The following is a 15,295-nucleotide window of genomic DNA, read 5'->3' as shown; positions in this document are numbered from 1 at the left end:
GGAAAGAGAATGACCTGTTGAGTGCCTAGCATATTTGTGGAGAATGTGAAAGTCACATCATTTCTTCCTTCTTTCAGATTCAGGGAAGCCAAATTTTCGGATGTTGGGGTTAGAGCTCTGACCGTCTTTTTAACGGGTTTTGGCTTCGATACATTCCGTGTTTCGTCATTTCCGGTTTCAGACGTGAAAGGGTCTTGAATCTTGTCACTGCTCCTCGAAGTTCTGAGAGAGAAAGGCCAAATCTTCCAGCCTCCACTTCCTGGAGCCGAATCACCGGGCTTCTCAACCCGATCAACGGCTATCATGCCTTTGGGCTCGAATATTTTCTCGTCAGATCCAAAAGAAACCATTCCCGAGACAATGGGAGCTGCAGAATCCCACGGGAAATAGCAGCCACCGATTTTAACGATGAGTTCATCGTCCTTCACAATGGAGGACGGGCCCAAAGAAAGAAATTTCTTCATATCCAGTTTTCCGGAGTCGAATACCCGAGAAGCTGCTTCCGCTCCCATTCCTTCACTTAACAAGTGCTTGCAGAGAGAGAGCTCGACTAAAGCGGAGAAGACAACAAGGAAATAGATCGTTAAAAATGTATGGACTAAGTGTAATTATGTTAGAACCTTGGAAGATTTCTTACCGACTTCAGGATTATCTAGCATGTGCTTGAATGCCTTCACATCTAAACTCTCCGAGCTGTATTCGTCTTTTTTGAAACCCCATTTCAAAGTTTTAGACTTTGAATCAAGCGATTTGCTGAAAGGCTGACAAGAATCGGGATCAAAACTCGGAGCTCGAAGCTGCATATTGGGTAACGATTCTACCCGTTGTTGCTCCTCCTCTTCCCGAGAGTACTCATCATTGCAATGGATATCGATCGGCTTTGATACAACCTTTGATTTCTCCGCAGGGTCCTCCCGGCTTATGTCATTTTCCTCGTAGATCTCCTTTACATTTTTACAAGGAGAATTTGAATTCATGGAACCATTCCCACCATGATTGAATTCATCAAGATCACTAAACGTAAATTGTTCTTCTTCCGATATATCTGATTGTGGGTAGCTTTCCACACTTGTTGATGGACAATCTTCGCAATTTCCTGGAGAAGCATGTACATCTTCTTCAATGGATTTATTCTCGTCCCTAAGGCTCGGGCTGTTTCCTTCACGAGGGGTCCGCTCAAATTCGAGAGCACATACTGTAACTGTATCCTGGTTAGATACAGTTATTACAAGACATCAGTTCCACAACAGTGATCAAATCTAGCTAAGATTCCAGGTTTAACTATTTGCTGATGGACTGAAACTATATATCATACTCAACTTTTGAAGAATGAGATCAATTTAACGACGAACCTGTCCTTGCGGGTCGGTTGCTGTCGTCATGCCCATAGATTCAACATAAACGTCCAGTTTTCTGCTTCGTTCGCTAGGAACAGACAATGCATTGCATATGGCTTTGTACGAGCTTCCATCGACAAGAACGAGACCTTCTGCTGCTTCGCATAGACTGAGTAACTTAATGCCATTCTGATCAAGAATCTGCACTGTCTCGGATCTTTCAGCGGATTCCTCGGGTATCTGAAAGCTATCCGATAAGGTTTTCAATGGCTCTACACATTTACTTTCTGACCTGCCCTCCGCTGGTTCATCGGCACTAGAAAACGACCCGTAAGCCTCGTCCAAGCTAATCTCACTGGCACTGGTCTGAGCACTGCCTTTACCGTTGCCATTGGCTGCCTGACTGCATCCCGAAACTTTTGCTTTGATGGTCATACGGGTATTGAGATTGGTATACCATTTAACCTCCAAGAGATCAGCCGCAATCTGGGCCCGTTCCATCGAGCTAACACATGATCCATCACCTTCCTCTGCTTCTATCAGACACGGATCCTCCCTAACCGACCTTCCCCCGAACGCAAACCCTAAAATCCCTGGCTTGCCAACGCTTTTCCCGTTACTATTCCGTGGACTACCGGCATCATAGTTACAGCTTTTCGACTTCAATGGTACCCTAACATCACCAGCATTAGAGGTTTTGGTATCAGACAAAGGGTATAACAAGGATTCACCTTCTCCGACAGCATCATCAACTTCCCTGAGAAAGTAAGCTTGCCCTGTATGAGCAAGATACATATTGAACCCTGCTTCCACGCCATTGACATCAATCTTGATCGCATTGCTTTTGTTCTTCAAAACCCCTTGAAATTTCCCAAAGCGAACGTACCATGGAGACGATTTGAACGTCCCGTCGGGCTGTTCTACGACGATTATATCAATCCCGCCACCAAAGGGATGGAACGGACCAGACACCGTACCCACTCCACGGTAAATATAGCTCCCGATTCTACCCACGACATTCATCGTTCAAACCAGTTTTCTTCGATGCCCAGATCGAAAATCTACCAAATTTTGATCATTTATCGAGAATCAACAGTATCTTGAACCGAAATGAAGAACCTTGGATCGTCAGGGTCGATCAATCAACATGCATTATACCTCGAAACCACCGCCATTGGCATACCCAGAAACAAAATCTGACAGACCATGACCAGGAATCGAATCCCGCAACAAAAGGGCACGAAAAATGTTTGATGCCAACAAAACCCAGAAATCAAACGGACGACGAACAAGATGAAGAGAGAGAATTGGGGTGATAGGCGACAAAACCCAGTTCAAAGTCCTTGTCTTTCGGACATGGACGAAGAGAGAAGATCTGAGGAGGAAAAAGAGCATATTCTGTTGGGATGATCGGAGAGTGCCAAGGACCGAGAGAGAGAAACCGCCATTAAATGTTGCAAGAAGACGCCGCCGAAATATGATTTGCTTTGGTGGCGTTTTCGTCCCGTTGTTGTTGATCAAAATAATCGATTTGATGAATCAAATTAATTAATAATAGCGACTAAATTTCAATTTTTAACAATGGCGGTGAAGAATTGAAGTTCTATTTACCTGAAGGTCCAGATCGATCTAGAGAGAGAGAGAAACTGTGCGTTGTAATTCAGAATTTGCCAAGATGCCACGTAATATTTGGTTTGCCTTTTAGTCGTTTACTTTTTTTAAAAAAACTTTTGATGTTAAATAAAAAAAATGATTTTCCCCCCTGAAATTAGAGATATGACTTAAGTTTATTGCCAGTTAATTTATTATATAAACCTTTTTTCACTATTTTAAATAAATCTTTTTTTCACTATTTTATTAACATGTAAATTTAGTCTTAATTTCATTTTTTAAAAGATATAATATCACTATTAAAACTAAACGCTTGTTGACGATCACTTAGTATATAAAATAGAAAGTAACTCAATATTTTAATAAGGCAAACATAATCTTTTGATAATTGAAGACATTTTTTTTTGGATAATCGAATGTTCTGAGCTAAGGTCTATACTACTATCGGAGTGCGAAACAAACCATGTGATTAAAATTATGTTTCTATATTTAATTTGATACTCGAATTCGGAGCGAGACAAATATTTTGCGTCCGCATTTCACCGGTTGAATAAGAAAAAAATTTGTTATACAATTTAAACCGAATCTAATTCAAGTCGGTTTCAATTCAAGTGGATTTTCGGTTTAATCCAAACCGAAACCAAAGTCTAAAAGCATGATCGAACCCAACCAACCTTTGAAAGACAAATGCGGTTAAGCCAAACAAGGAGATTAAACAAACAAGATGGCTTGAAGTCTCGTTTGTCACGTCCCACTAACAAAAAAAACTAAAAATAAATAAAACGAGAAATGAAACAGATAGATGGAGAGCTGTTGGAATGAAGGGGGAGGAGGAGGGAGGAGAGGTGCGTGCGCTCCACGCTTTGCTTCTCTTCCGTTATTCTCTCTCCCTCTGTTTTATCTTTCTCCTGACTTTCGTTATCACCAAAAAAAAAAAAAAATCTTCATCTTCTTCTTCCTCTCGAGAGTTCATGTCTTGTCTGTCTCTTCTGGTTTTGTTCTGAATCTTTCTTTCTCATCTGGTGGTCTTGTTCGAATTCGTTGTCGAGCTCTAATGCATTGTGATCAATACGCTATTCTCTCCCAGAAAAAATAATCTGAAACAAAAACCCTAATTTATCTCTCTTCAAGTTTCTTTTTCTTCGACCTCCATTGAAACGGAGCTTGTTTAGCTTCGTGTCGTGTCGTGTCGCATTGTCGGAGTTTGATGAAGGTACGATGTTAATAAAGAAAATGTTGGTGAAATCTTCTGAAAGTTTCGAGAATGTGATGAACACGAATTGCATAAATCTCTGCAATTTGCCCAAAACGTGCATTTGCAGAAAACATAAGAAACCCGTTCGAGATTTTGCAAGAACAATGGAACATATTCAATCCTTGTTTGTCGAATCTTTTGTATGTCTCTCTGTTTCTAATCAAAATAAAGCTTTGAACTTTCAGAGTTTCTGTGATGGGTGATGATAAAGTTTCCGACGACATATTCACATTTCTCCATGGCAATGGTGAAGAAGATGAACAAGATAAAGCTCCGATGAAATCTTCTACGTCCTCGATGAACCCTACAGACTTCGACTCATCCGTCTCCGATCTTTTGAACTTGGAAGGCATCGATTCCTCTAATCCTTTTCTTGCCGATATCCCTGTTCCAAACGCACCTAGAGATGGCAGTTCCGACCAACCTGATACCCCGAAGGTTTACGTTGCCCCACGAGCGGCGATAAGCCATCAGGACTCGTTTCCAACCGATTCTCGAGTCGATCAAATCGAGGACGCGAGGATCTCCATCGAATCCCCGAGGCAAGGACGCTCTCCTCTTCCACGTCTTAGAGTTCTTGGCTCGGCCCGAGCTCTCGTCTACCCGAGAGCACCGGTGTCTCCACGTTTTGGGTCCCCGACGAGCTCGGAAACACCGAAAATTATCGGTGTGATCGATACAACTGCACCTTTTGAATCCGTTAAACAAGAGGTTTCGAAGTTCGGAGGGATCACAGATTGGAAAGCTCATAAGATCCAGACAATAGAGGTACATACAATGTCTGGTTTCACGTCATCTATGTTTTCGGGTTTTGTCACGTATTCCAGGTTAACGTCGAATTTCTCGATGTCTAGAGACGAAAGCTGGTGGATCAAGAACTGGAGAAGACGCAAGAAGACATACCCGAGTACAAGAAACAGGCGGAGTTGGCAGAAGAGGCAAAGCAGAAAGTGCAGAAGGAACTTGAGGACACGAAGAAGCTCATCGAGGAACTGAAGCTCGAGCTCGAGAAGGCGCAGAAGGAGGAGCAACAAGCGAAGCAAGACACCGAGCTCGCGAAGCTCCGCGTGGAAGAGATGGAACAAGGGATTGCAGAGGAGGCAAGCGTCGCTGCCAAGGCTCAGCTCGAGGTGGCGAAAGCGAGGCTTTCTTCCGCAATTTCTGAGCTGAAATCCGTCAGAGAAGAGATCAGATTGGTATCAAAGGAATACGAAGATTTGTTGAAGGAGAAAGATTTGGCCGCGAAGAAAGCTGAAGATGCCAGGTTGGAGGCGAAGGAGATAGAGAGGAAGATGGAGGGACTGACAATAGAGCTAATGGCCACGAAAGAGCTGCTGGAGTCGGCACATACGGCCCATCTCGAAGCGGAGGAAAAGAGATTCGGGGCGGCCATGGCTCGGGACCGTGACATATACAATTGGGAGAAGGAACTGAAGATGGTAGAAGACGATATCGAGAGGCTTAACCAAGAGATTCATGCAACGGAAGATGAGAAAGCTAAACTCGAGACCGCTTCCTCTCTTCTTCGAGATCTGAGGGGCGAACTGGTGGCTGCTTCCATGGAGAATCCTGATCTCTGTGGTGAAGAAGTCTCGAATGGTGATCCTCTGATGCGAAAGAGCGGCCAAAGCTACATACAAACAGCAGTTCTTTCGGCGAAGAAAGAGCTCGAAGAAGTGAAATCCAACATCGAGAATGCAACTTCCGAGGTGAAAACCTTGAAGATAATCGTCGCATCCTTACAATCGGAACTCGAGAGAGAGAAAAAGACCCTCGAGGAGATGAAACAGGGAGACAACAAGCTGGAACAGATAAGTTCAGATGTGAGTTCGATTCAGACAAAGGATAAAGAAGCAAGAGAAGAACTAGCAGAGATAGCCAAGAAGCTACAACAAGCGGCCGGAGAGGCGGAAGAGGCGAAGTCTCTTGCCGAAGCTGCCCGAGATGAGCTGAGAAAGGCGAAGGAAGAGTCTATTCAAGCAAAAGGAGGAGTTCGTACCATAGAGAACAGATTAATGGAGGCTAAAAAGGAAATGGAAGCCGCTCGTGCTTCCGAGAAGTTAGCCTTAGCGGCTATCAAAGCCTTGCAAGAGAGCGAATGCGCTCAAAGGTTCGAGGGTATTAACTCGCCTCGAAGCATAATAATCTCGGTGGAAGAATATTACGAGCTAAGCAAGCGGGCACACGAGGCAGAAGAGGCGGCCAACATAAGGCTTGCAGAGATTGTCGCCCAGATCAAGGTGGCTAAAGAGGAAGAGTCAAGAATCCTGGAGAAACTAGAGGAGGTGAACAGAGAGATGGCTCTAAGGAAGGAAGAGCTAAAAGTTGCTATGGAAAAAGCCGAGAAAGCTCGAGAAGGGAAGTTGGGAGTGGAGCAACAGTTGCGGAAATGGTGGTCGGAAAACGGGAAGAAGAGAAAAGAAGAAGTCAAGGTGGAGCTCGAGAGAAGTCCGAGATCGAGCACCGAATGGAGACATAAGGATTACGGGTTCAACCAGTTGACCGAAGCTCCTCGCTCTCCCCATAAACCAGGACCTGAGGCCCCAAGTGAACAGGAAACCGCCGAAACTGAAGATAATAACAGTATGGTTCCTGAAACAAAGAAGAAAAAGAAGAAGTTTTCTTTGCTACCAAAGGTTTTCATGTTCTTGTCGAGAAAGAAATCGGACAAATGAGATGTTCGTCAAGACCTGTCTCAAAGGTAGGTTTCGCCAACCGCCCTTTTCTTCACATCTGATTCATTTTGTCTTACAGCCACTGGGAAAGGGCCGCCGAGGCAAAAGTGACCCGAATGGTTCTTCTTCAAAGTAGAGGCTGATCCTGAACTGCAGATGACCATTCCCTTCTCCCAATTTGGGCAGATCATTCGGTTTTCGGGATCCCAACTACCTTCAGGCTTCTGGCATTCTGGGCTTTGACCCTCTGATAAAGAAGGTGACAATGACGGAACCTTTCCATGTATGCTTTTCTTGGTTTCACTTGGAAGACAGATTTGTTGTACTCATATGGGAAATAACGTTATCAGTATTGTCCGGCCGAGAAAATATAGAAACTTTCTGGCCCCTTGTAGATTTCTATGGCAAATTGTATGGATTTTTTTCCTCACAAAAGAATGAAACGGACACGAGTTGACTGTTTTCACAGGATATATGTACGATAGAGTTCATAGCAATCCAGAGAAAACATACCTAAGAAGAAGAGTTAAAAAGGGTCTGAATGATAGTCTTGTGCCACGGATTCGAAAGATGATCAACGAGGTTATCGATAGGGCCAACATGTGTAACAGAAGCTTGAACGAAGAACCCTAGCATCGCAATCATGGCTAGTCGACCTGCTCAAAAACCCACGTCCGAAAACATTGTGAGTAGCAAAGTAGAGAAAAGATAGACAGTTGCAGTTGGGGAACTTTGTCTGAGAATTCCGAGTCTAACCGTTCTTGATCTCCTTAAGCTTCCATTCGTGGGCGTTTTTAATGTCCTTAGCCAGGCCTAGCGGGTTCAACAAAGGTCCTCCAGGGTAGCTGTTACATTGCATACAAACATTTACTCTTTCATCGGATCCAGTGAACAGACATACATGAACAAGATTGCATAACGAAACAGGATCAAAGGCGAAAGAAAGAAACCGAGCATTGAACATACCCGGGCTCGAGCCCTTCGAGGGCGGGTTCGAGTCCAAAGAAAGAACCCTCTTTGGCTTGAGAGCCAGGGTTGATGAAATCCATGTATCTTTTGGTTTCTGCAAACCTGTGAATGGTTCTCAATTCTCAGTCTACTCCAAATACATTATCGAAATCTGAAGATTCATAAACAATGCACCAAACAGAGGAAGAAAATTCACCCCATCAAGATGAACTGAACAGTTAACAGAGTTCTTGTGCTTGCAAATTCGAATTTTGTTGCCCCAGCTTCATACCACACAGGTAAATCTCGAATCCCTGTAACGCGAAGTAGCTGTAAACAAACCCTAATTAGCAATTCAGATTCCAGGTTCAAAATAATCGATGGATTGGTGTAATTGAAGAACTTACGTCGGTGAAGAGAATCCCGGCGACGCCGAGCATGGCGAAACGAGAATGAACAAGCTCTGCTTGAACGTACCATTTCAAGCTCTCTGGATCCTCTCCAAGCCCCAATGGATCAAACCCATAATCTCCGGTCAACCTGTGAAGCAATATATATATCATCAAACCCCACAAAGAAATCTTTGTGGTGGAGTGAAGAGGAAAATGAAGAAATCGACGGCTCACGTTCCGTCAAGGTACGGAGGAGGATCGAGCCCGGGGAGCCACGTCGCACGTTCCTCGGCGGCTCCAACCGACACTCGTCCGGAGGATCTCGCCCGCGACTTTTCCCTCCCGGGACTTTCCCGTCCAGAATCGTCCTCGTCTCACGGCAGAGAATGTTCTGTCTCCGGCGGAGAAGCCTCGCCGGAGAAGAAATCCTCCGCTGCAGCAGCCTCCACGTAAAACAACGGCCATCTCTTCTTCTTCTCCGTTCTCTGTTGCTTTGGTGTTCTGACACTGTTTATCCAAACTTCAGTATCCACATAAAATGATGCGAGTCGCCGGATTTGCCACGTGGATGTATCAGGATCGTCCACTCGAGATGACGTTTTTTATCCGTTAACCAGATGGGTGTATGTTATGATCGGTTTACATTTCGGTTCGGTTTATCAGAACAGTACCGGTTTTGAACCGGGTTTATTTTTAACCGAATTCAACGACTCAGCAACACCAAAAAAAGATAACTAAAGTACACGCCTTTCACTTGTAGCACAAAGAGTCCACAAGCTCTTATAGCTACAAATACAATTATTTAACCAGACAGAAACTCTGCATTACAAATAAAACTGCATCCTTGAGAAATTCTTCTTCCTTCAGCCTCTTTCCACCATCAAAGCTTCTTCTTCTTTACCGAAAATAGGGTTCATAGATGGACAAAGAAGTTCGACACGAGGGGCATTATAGTTAGGGAGATAAGAGGATTACTTCGATTTCAGTTGCGTAAATCTATTTACACACAAAAAATGTTCTTGCTTCTCAGCTCAGAAACATGACTTTTTCACGTGTTTATCATGTTGCCGGAGCTTTTCCATATGGAACGACCTGGACGGGAAAGAGGACGGGGAATCAACAATCATGGCATTGAGTAATGTTGTTAACTAATCAGACTATGTTTACCTGATCATTGTTACTCGATGATTCGCTCATCCTGATCTTCATCTTCTTCGAGCTTGCTTTTTCTTCTTTCGTTTCTTCGTCGACAAAGTTCTGGTCTGACACCTCTGCTTAAACCATCAATAAAGAGGATACATTTTGGAAATTTCAGTTTTGCACGACAACTAGTATATGTGGAAAACAAGAACCCATTTGGACAAGAAGTAAAAAGTACCTTCTCTATTGTTGATTTGATCCTGGCCGCCGAGGCAAAAGTGACCCGAATGGTTCTTCTTCAAAGTAGAGGCTGATCCTGAACTGCAGATGACCATTCCCTTCTCCCAATTTGGGCAGATCATTCGGTTTTCGGGATCCCAACTACCTTCAGGCTTCTGGCATTCTGGGCTTTGACCCTCTGATAAAGGTCTGAAATGCTTTATCCATGGACTTGCAAGAAACTCATGACAAGCATCACTTCTGTTAAAGCAATACTCGGACTGTTTAACATCCATCCTCTGCCAGAAACCAGCACGATGAACCTTGAACTAGAGACAAAAGTAGAAAAGAGCAAACCATAAACACGGAATTCTAACAGGAGTAAAGCTGCGAGATCAGAGAATCAGCTTCCACATAATAGAGTATCTGTCTCTAACCTGCTCTTGATAAGAATTTTTTATGCTGCAAAACTGTCTCGATGGCCCTTCATCGGTCGCATTCTTCTTGTTACAATGCGAACCGAGATTTCCAAGGGAATTATACAACTGATCTACAAACGTGGCTTCCATGGATTTGAGATACAAACTGTGCTTCTCGTCTGTCCATTCCGTTGATCCCTTCACTTTCCCAGCAGAGTACTGCAAAATGTCAAAAACGTGATTTCAATTTCCCAGGTGCACATATTCACCAAGGTGGATCCAATTGGCAAGAAAAAACACCAGCTAATTGGAAGATCCTACTCAAATATCATCAGGATTTCACAAGTTTAATAAGGAATGATCCATTTACGCCTTTTTTTTTTACTAAAATTGTCTAAGATTAACCAAATTGACATTTACAAGCCCCCTCGTACATGGAAAATCTCCTTGTCGAAGACCTACAGTTCTTTTTTTGTTTAAATGTGAATCGAAGACCTACAGTTCTATGGATTCTTAAACAAACATTTCGCCGACCAAATAATCCTAAAGAGTCTTGAGAATAGAACATCGCCATTAACGGAAGATCACGAGCTAATACATCCTCCAAAATCGGAGAAAAAGCATATCTCAACCACGAAAACCACCGATTTCACGAAGAAATGCAAGAACAATGAATCATAGATATCGAACTCATACCACGGATGACGCCATCTCTTCTTCACCAGAAGAATCCTCTCCGGAATCGCCCCGAGTGGATTCGGACGAGTCGGAGCTGGCGCGGCTATGGCTTCCTCTGTACCCACGAACCATTGGCTCTGATCTTTTTGAACCGTGGAAAAGAGGCGGAGAGAAAAATATCGCCGAAAGGGAGAGAGGATAAAAAAAAAAGAGCGGTACAGTTGTCACCGCTTTTTACACGTGGCAGAGTTGCCACGTCAGCATCGGTCAATTTGGCGGGATTGTTGCTCCAGATATTTTTGTTGGGCAGAAAATATCTCTTTTCCTCGCCCCATGTCCACTTTACCATGACTATATATAGATATTATTATATATGTATATATATTCAGATAAATAAATATTATCCTTTTTTGACAAAAAAGACACAATATGTAAATATCTTTTTTTGGCTCGTGATATTTATCTAGTGACAAGGATTGGAATCGGAGTTTGATTTTCTTTGGATATTAAATATCTTTTGGAGTCAAATTTGTCCTTTTCACATTTTATTGAATGAATTCTCTAACTTTAAATTTTAAATTTTTTAATTACTTTTATTTTTATATCTAGATTTTTTTTCATTTTAAAATATTATAATTTTTATATCATATCTATTTCGGTTTAATTTAGGCAATTAGTAAGAAAAGATATTTATATTTTAAAATTGTTTTATTTGTTTCATTTTTAAGATTTATTTTTATTTCAATAAACTAATATTCATTCAATTTCACATTAACTTACACCCGTATACAACATATTATTTGATATGAATGAATTCGATTTTTATTGAACCCAAATGATTATTTCTAGTATAAAATGTGCGATTTACGTAATGATATGTGACTTGCGTATTTTCGTAATATAAGCAACTATATTTTCATAACTATAATTTTGATAATATAAACAAAATTTTTCATACGCTTTTTGTTTTTCACTTACACTTGACCTTTTTTCATCTATTCTAATATTTAAACTCCTAATTGTTTTTTTACACTTTCATATTAAAAAATCATCGAACGAGTATATTTTTTTTAAAAAAATATAAAGTTAAAATCAACTTCAATCTTCTATTAATAATAATAATGATGATGGTGATAATAATTTTTTTTTATTTATTAAAAGTGATTGAAACAACCGAAACTGGTATCATATCTATATGCATGTGTTATACCAAAATCTCAATTAACTTGGAAGTGAAGACACCTAACTCATAGTCGTCCGTACATAGTAACATCTCCAACTAATCGTTTTGGTTTGGTTCATATATAATTATGAAATGACTGCTACATTACTTGTTTCTATAATCCTCCCATTTATCAAGCTTTTAAATTCCGGTATATGACTTTGCATTCCATAATACAAAACAGAAGTACTAGCTAGAATTTCATTTCAACCATATTATATTACACAAATTCAACATATAATAAAAATGGTGTTTTAAAAATGTACAAAGTACAAAAACTATGGTACCTCAAAAGTCAAGACCGATGAGTGTGATGTGTTTTTGTCCGAATCGTGTTGGGGTATGCGGTGGAAGTACCAAAAAAATATCTACTTGGAATCCGGTCAGTAATAATTTATGATAGATATTTCATCTCCACTAAATCTATCCGAATGTTATAGGTTGGGGGTTACTTACTCTTATCCACGCAGTTTTGAACTTCTGGTGCTAAAAAAAATGTTTTTTTTTTATTAAGAATGAAATTCTTGTGGTAAAAAACCATCCAAAAATATATTTTTAAATGAATCTGTATATTTGTTTAAAAAAATGGAGGAAAATTTTAGTTCTGAATAGATTTAAGTTAGTATTATTTCAAAAAGATTATAATTTGATTTTTTCTGATTTAGATTGGTTTAGTTTATAATTTGGAAATTTGAGTTGAAGTGTTTAATTCGGCGGAACTTGGAAGTCTAGAAACAGAAAATGAATTAATAAAAACAATGTACCTTTTTAAAATTCCTTTTCACCTATTGTTTCTTAACTGTAAATTATAATAATGTAACACATGTTTAAATTATTCACAAAATAATTTTGAAAATCATTTTTGGCCCTTGAGATATTTTGTATTTGAAAAAATAATAGTGGATCAGTATCTCACCATACTTTAAAGTTTAAACCAATCAAAATATAAACGAAATATCAAATACACCCCCACACTATAAAATGCTTAAAATTTGAGAATTTAGGGTTTAAAATCCATTCTATAAACATATAGTTTTAAAAAGAGAGGATATTATAAGCTCTTTAATGGTGTTTTATCCCCTTAAACAACATTAAAATCTGTGCAAATTTGAAAAAAAAACCCATTAAAGATCAATTACAAAATGTATAAAAATCTCAAAAAAGAAAAAAGAAAACAAGGAGAAGAGATTGCATGACTCACATCCTCCATTAAACCTCTGGCTGTAGCAGCAACACTTTAGCTATTATACGAATCCATGATGTTATAGAAACTTTGTTCAAAACAAGGCCGGACCAAAGACAGCAACTTGACCATCTTCTCTGTACCCTTTTTTTTAACATCCTGTCTCTTTCCAATGAAGCTGCGGGAGTTTCTATACGATGAAGCTGTGGAAAACTCAGTTACCCCTCCTCTGATCTATCCGTTCATCCTACGTTTTTCGGAAAATGCCTGAGGATGAAACTGCCTGCGTAGAGAGGGTAGTTCTTCCGGATCAAACCCTTTATGCATTTCCAATACGAAAAATCAATTATTTCACCGTCTTTCCGAGCTACGAACAAACAGCGGGAGCTCTCGAAATCCGGGTGACGACCGACCTGGAACGAGAAACAAAACCACAAGTAAATTAGTTGAGAACTTAAGCCATATTGAGAACCGCAGGCTTAGCTCAGAGGTGATGTTATGGGTATAAACTTGCTGTAAACTTTAAAATTAATCAGAAGACTAATATGATTTGGAATGAAAACGATATAAGACAACATAAACCATAGAGATCATTATCTTAGACTTACAACCTATAAACCCATGGCTCATCAAAACCATTCTAGAATTGAACATATCTCAGTAGAAAAATTGTTTCTTTGTGACAAAAGACAATTGGAAAAGCTCAAATACAATCCCATTTCAAAATCAAGAGGAATGGAATTTGTACCATGATGTAATCGATTCCGGGCCCAATCTTGTCCTCATATTCAGGGTGATAAGGGAGCAATCTCTCAACAACAGTTCTCTCGTGTCCGGGGCTTAGCCTATCTCCATTTCCGTATCTGCTGACAAGTTTGATCAATGAGAAGACTCAGCCGAAGATACATAAATATTCCGAAATCCACAGATGGATTTAGCATCTGATACATAATATTAGCTAATTTTTTCTGCTCAAACATAAACAAAATCCAGAAAATACTCTCGAAACGCTAATTCAAAATACATGAAACAAAGCACGTACTTGTCGGAGTGAAGGATCATCCTGACTAAGCCAACAAGCGGAACAGTAACCTCCAGGATCTTATCTTCCCAATCAACGATCTCTTCTTCAGCCTCTCCATGTTCGCCGCTCTCATCCTCTTCCGAACCTGAACTCTGATCCTCCTCCGACAAAATATGCGGCCGCCTCAGCAACTCCGAGCCGTCCGATTCTGTCTTCACGGCGAAAACACGAAACCGAACCCCAGCCGCGGTACCGCGCGGGAAATGCAACGTCACCGGAGAAGAAGACAGAGCAGTGAGAGAGGAGCCGGCGCAGAAGCACGACTGAACCGCCGCCGCCACTGACGGCGATCGGGAAACGGAAATCATGGTGCCGTGAGCTTCCGATTTTGGATAGAGGATATTTTTCGAAGGGAAAAGGCGAGAGATATGAGCGGTGACATTAACCGTCACCGTCACTAAGCGAAGACGCCGTGGAAAGCTCGAGACCAGAGAATTGCCTCAGTGCGACGAAAGAGGGCTTTGTATGCTTTATTTGGGCTTTTAGGCCTTAATACCTTAATTTGGGCTTTATGGCCCAATATTTATTTTTGAGATTTTTTTAACATTTAATGGCGAGTGCTAATTAATATTAATATTTAATGCATTGGCGATACACGTGGCTCCGGGTCGGAGATTTCGGGTAATTCGATTTTAAATCTAAATTATTCGGATTTTAGGAATTTAGAAACTTAAGAGTTTGATGTAGCGATGACACGTGTCGCAGCGTCACTGTCCAATCAACAACCAGACCCAACAAGACACGTATGAAAACACATCCTGACCGTTGGTTTATAAGCGACGTGGACGGATAGGATTAGTTTGGACAACGACTTTGTGTGTGGGTGGAAAGGTGGTCTCAGACATTTTTAAAAAAAAAGTCTCTTAATCGTCATTGGTCCACGTCTCACTTCTACCACACGGCCCACCTCACCATCATTGAACCAAGCCTCTTATCTTCTAAAATTTTGTATTTGTTATATAATATTGGAATATTTATCTTTGTTTTGAAATTTATGTCACGTATTATTTAATTTTAAAATAACGACGGTAAACTATTTTTTGCACTCACGAAATTTTGTTATTTTATGATGTGTTGTCTTGAGATAAAGATGGAAAATGATCATTTTAATATATATATATATATATATATA

The 15,295-nt window shown here is 40.7% G+C and overlaps 5 protein-coding genes across 10 annotated transcripts in view; 1 reads left to right on the top strand and 4 right to left on the bottom strand.

The window, feature by feature from the left end:
• Window positions 1-2,994, bottom strand: part of LOC104812577 (phosphatidate phosphatase PAH2-like) — a 4,719-nt gene extending 1,725 nt beyond the window's left edge. Inside the window, exons 1-3 of one of the 2 annotated variants that reach the window (XR_771601.2) lie at window positions 1,353-2,994; window positions 638-1,208; window positions 15-550 (exon numbers count right to left, since the gene is read on the bottom strand). Coding sequence is in view for 1 of the 2 variants with exons in the window: in XM_010539825.2 (XP_010538127.1) it covers window positions 15-550; window positions 638-1,208; window positions 1,353-2,360 (2,115 nt within the window). In the remaining variant the exon portion in view is untranslated. The remainder of the gene's footprint in view (window positions 1-14; window positions 551-637; window positions 1,209-1,352) is intronic. The other variant, XM_010539825.2, reaches the window with a different exon arrangement.
• A 545-nt stretch (window positions 2,995-3,539) lies between these two features.
• LOC104812576 (protein WEAK CHLOROPLAST MOVEMENT UNDER BLUE LIGHT-like 3) lies at window positions 3,540-6,972 on the top strand. Of its 2 annotated transcripts, XM_010539824.2 has the most exons (3): window positions 3,540-4,161; window positions 4,389-4,971; window positions 5,058-6,972. In XM_010539824.2, exons 2-3 carry the CDS (start codon window positions 4,399-4,401, stop codon window positions 6,876-6,878), a joined length of 2,394 nt encoding a protein of 797 aa, XP_010538126.1. In that variant the 5' UTR covers window positions 3,540-4,161; window positions 4,389-4,398; the 3' UTR covers window positions 6,879-6,972. The 2 variants fall into 2 exon arrangements, with proteins under 2 accessions (XP_010538126.1, XP_010538125.1); XM_010539823.1 differs by lacking the exon at window positions 3,540-4,161 and having other exon boundaries at window positions 4,168-4,971.
• A 258-nt stretch (window positions 6,973-7,230) lies between these two features.
• LOC104812574 (photosystem I chlorophyll a/b-binding protein 5, chloroplastic) lies at window positions 7,231-8,715 on the bottom strand. The gene is made up of 7 exons (XM_010539819.2): window positions 8,597-8,715; window positions 8,453-8,550; window positions 8,234-8,366; window positions 8,044-8,156; window positions 7,845-7,949; window positions 7,635-7,723; window positions 7,231-7,534 (listed from the first exon to the last, which is right to left on the bottom strand). The coding sequence occupies exons 1-7, from the start codon at window positions 8,681-8,683 to the stop codon at window positions 7,392-7,394; spliced, it is 768 nt and encodes a 255-aa protein (XP_010538121.1). The 5' UTR covers window positions 8,684-8,715; the 3' UTR covers window positions 7,231-7,391.
• A 214-nt stretch (window positions 8,716-8,929) lies between these two features.
• Window positions 8,930-10,919, bottom strand: LOC104812575. 2 transcript variants are annotated; one of them, XM_010539820.2, is made up of 5 exons: window positions 10,693-10,919; window positions 10,015-10,215; window positions 9,597-9,906; window positions 9,386-9,492; window positions 8,930-9,310 (listed from the first exon to the last, which is right to left on the bottom strand). In XM_010539820.2, the coding sequence occupies exons 1-5, from the start codon at window positions 10,804-10,806 to the stop codon at window positions 9,278-9,280; spliced, it is 765 nt and encodes a 254-aa protein (XP_010538122.1). In that variant the 5' UTR covers window positions 10,807-10,919; the 3' UTR covers window positions 8,930-9,277. The 2 variants fall into 2 exon arrangements, with proteins under 2 accessions (XP_010538122.1, XP_010538123.1); XM_010539821.2 differs by having other exon boundaries at window positions 9,386-9,489; window positions 10,693-10,901.
• A 2,082-nt stretch (window positions 10,920-13,001) lies between these two features.
• On the bottom strand, window positions 13,002-14,604 carry LOC104812573 (protein DCL, chloroplastic). 3 transcript variants are annotated; one of them, XM_010539818.2, is made up of 4 exons: window positions 14,122-14,604; window positions 13,828-13,945; window positions 13,435-13,492; window positions 13,002-13,362 (listed from the first exon to the last, which is right to left on the bottom strand). In XM_010539818.2, the coding sequence occupies exons 1-4, from the start codon at window positions 14,469-14,471 to the stop codon at window positions 13,322-13,324; spliced, it is 567 nt and encodes a 188-aa protein (XP_010538120.1). In that variant the 5' UTR covers window positions 14,472-14,604; the 3' UTR covers window positions 13,002-13,321. The 3 variants fall into 3 exon arrangements, with proteins under 3 accessions (XP_010538120.1, XP_010538118.1, XP_010538119.1); XM_010539816.1 differs by having other exon boundaries at window positions 13,002-13,492; window positions 14,122-14,602; XM_010539817.1 differs by having other exon boundaries at window positions 13,002-13,492; window positions 13,828-13,942; window positions 14,122-14,599.
• Window positions 14,605-15,295: the final 691 nt, after the last annotated feature.

This window comes from Tarenaya hassleriana, unplaced genomic scaffold (assembly GCF_000463585.1).
Source record: "Tarenaya hassleriana unplaced genomic scaffold, ASM46358v1 Cleome2, whole genome shotgun sequence".
NCBI lineage: Eukaryota > Viridiplantae > Streptophyta > Magnoliopsida > Brassicales > Cleomaceae > Tarenaya > Tarenaya hassleriana.
The sequence above is the reverse complement of the archived record's forward strand: the minus strand, read 5'-3'. Positions and strand labels throughout refer to the sequence as shown.

What these genes read in the sequence shown, in the direction of transcription:
- LOC104812574 (XM_010539819.2), bottom strand. Translation starts at nt 8,683, where the DNA reads ATGGCCGTTGTTTTACGTGGAGGCTGCTGCAGCGGAGGATTTCTTCTC. An exon ending in CCTCCGTACCTTGACGGAAC is followed by an intron (nt 8,367 to 8,452) that starts GTGAGCCGTCGA and finishes ATTGCTTCACAG; the next exon opens with GTTGACCGGAGATTATGGGT. An exon ending in CCGGGATTCTCTTCACCGAC is followed by an intron (nt 8,157 to 8,233) that starts GTAAGTTCTTCA and finishes GTTTGTTTACAG; the next exon opens with CTACTTCGCGTTACAGGGAT.
- LOC104812573 (XM_010539816.1), bottom strand. Translation starts at nt 14,471, where the DNA reads ATGATTTCCGTTTCCCGATCGCCGTCAGTGGCGGCGGCGGTTCAGTCG. An exon ending in ATGATCCTTCACTCCGACAA is followed by an intron (nt 13,946 to 14,121) that starts GTACGTGCTTTG and finishes CAAACTTGTCAG; the next exon opens with CAGATACGGAAATGGAGATA. An exon ending in CCGGAATCGATTACATCATG is followed by an intron (nt 13,493 to 13,827) that starts GTACAAATTCCA and finishes TTCTCGTTCCAG; the next exon opens with GTCGGTCGTCACCCGGATTT.
- LOC104812576 (XM_010539824.2), top strand. Translation starts at nt 4,399, where the DNA reads ATGGGTGATGATAAAGTTTCCGACGACATATTCACATTTCTCCATGGC. An exon ending in ATAAGATCCAGACAATAGAG is followed by an intron (nt 4,972 to 5,057) that starts GTACATACAATG and finishes CTCGATGTCTAG; the next exon opens with AGACGAAAGCTGGTGGATCA.
- LOC104812575 (XM_010539820.2), bottom strand. Translation starts at nt 10,806, where the DNA reads ATGGTTCGTGGGTACAGAGGAAGCCATAGCCGCGCCAGCTCCGACTCG. An exon ending in AAAATTCTTATCAAGAGCAG is followed by an intron (nt 9,907 to 10,014) that starts GTTAGAGACAGA and finishes TTTTGTCTCTAG; the next exon opens with TTCAAGGTTCATCGTGCTGG. An exon ending in CATCGAGTAACAATGATCAG is followed by an intron (nt 9,311 to 9,385) that starts GTAAACATAGTC and finishes TTTCCCGTCCAG; the next exon opens with GTCGTTCCATATGGAAAAGC.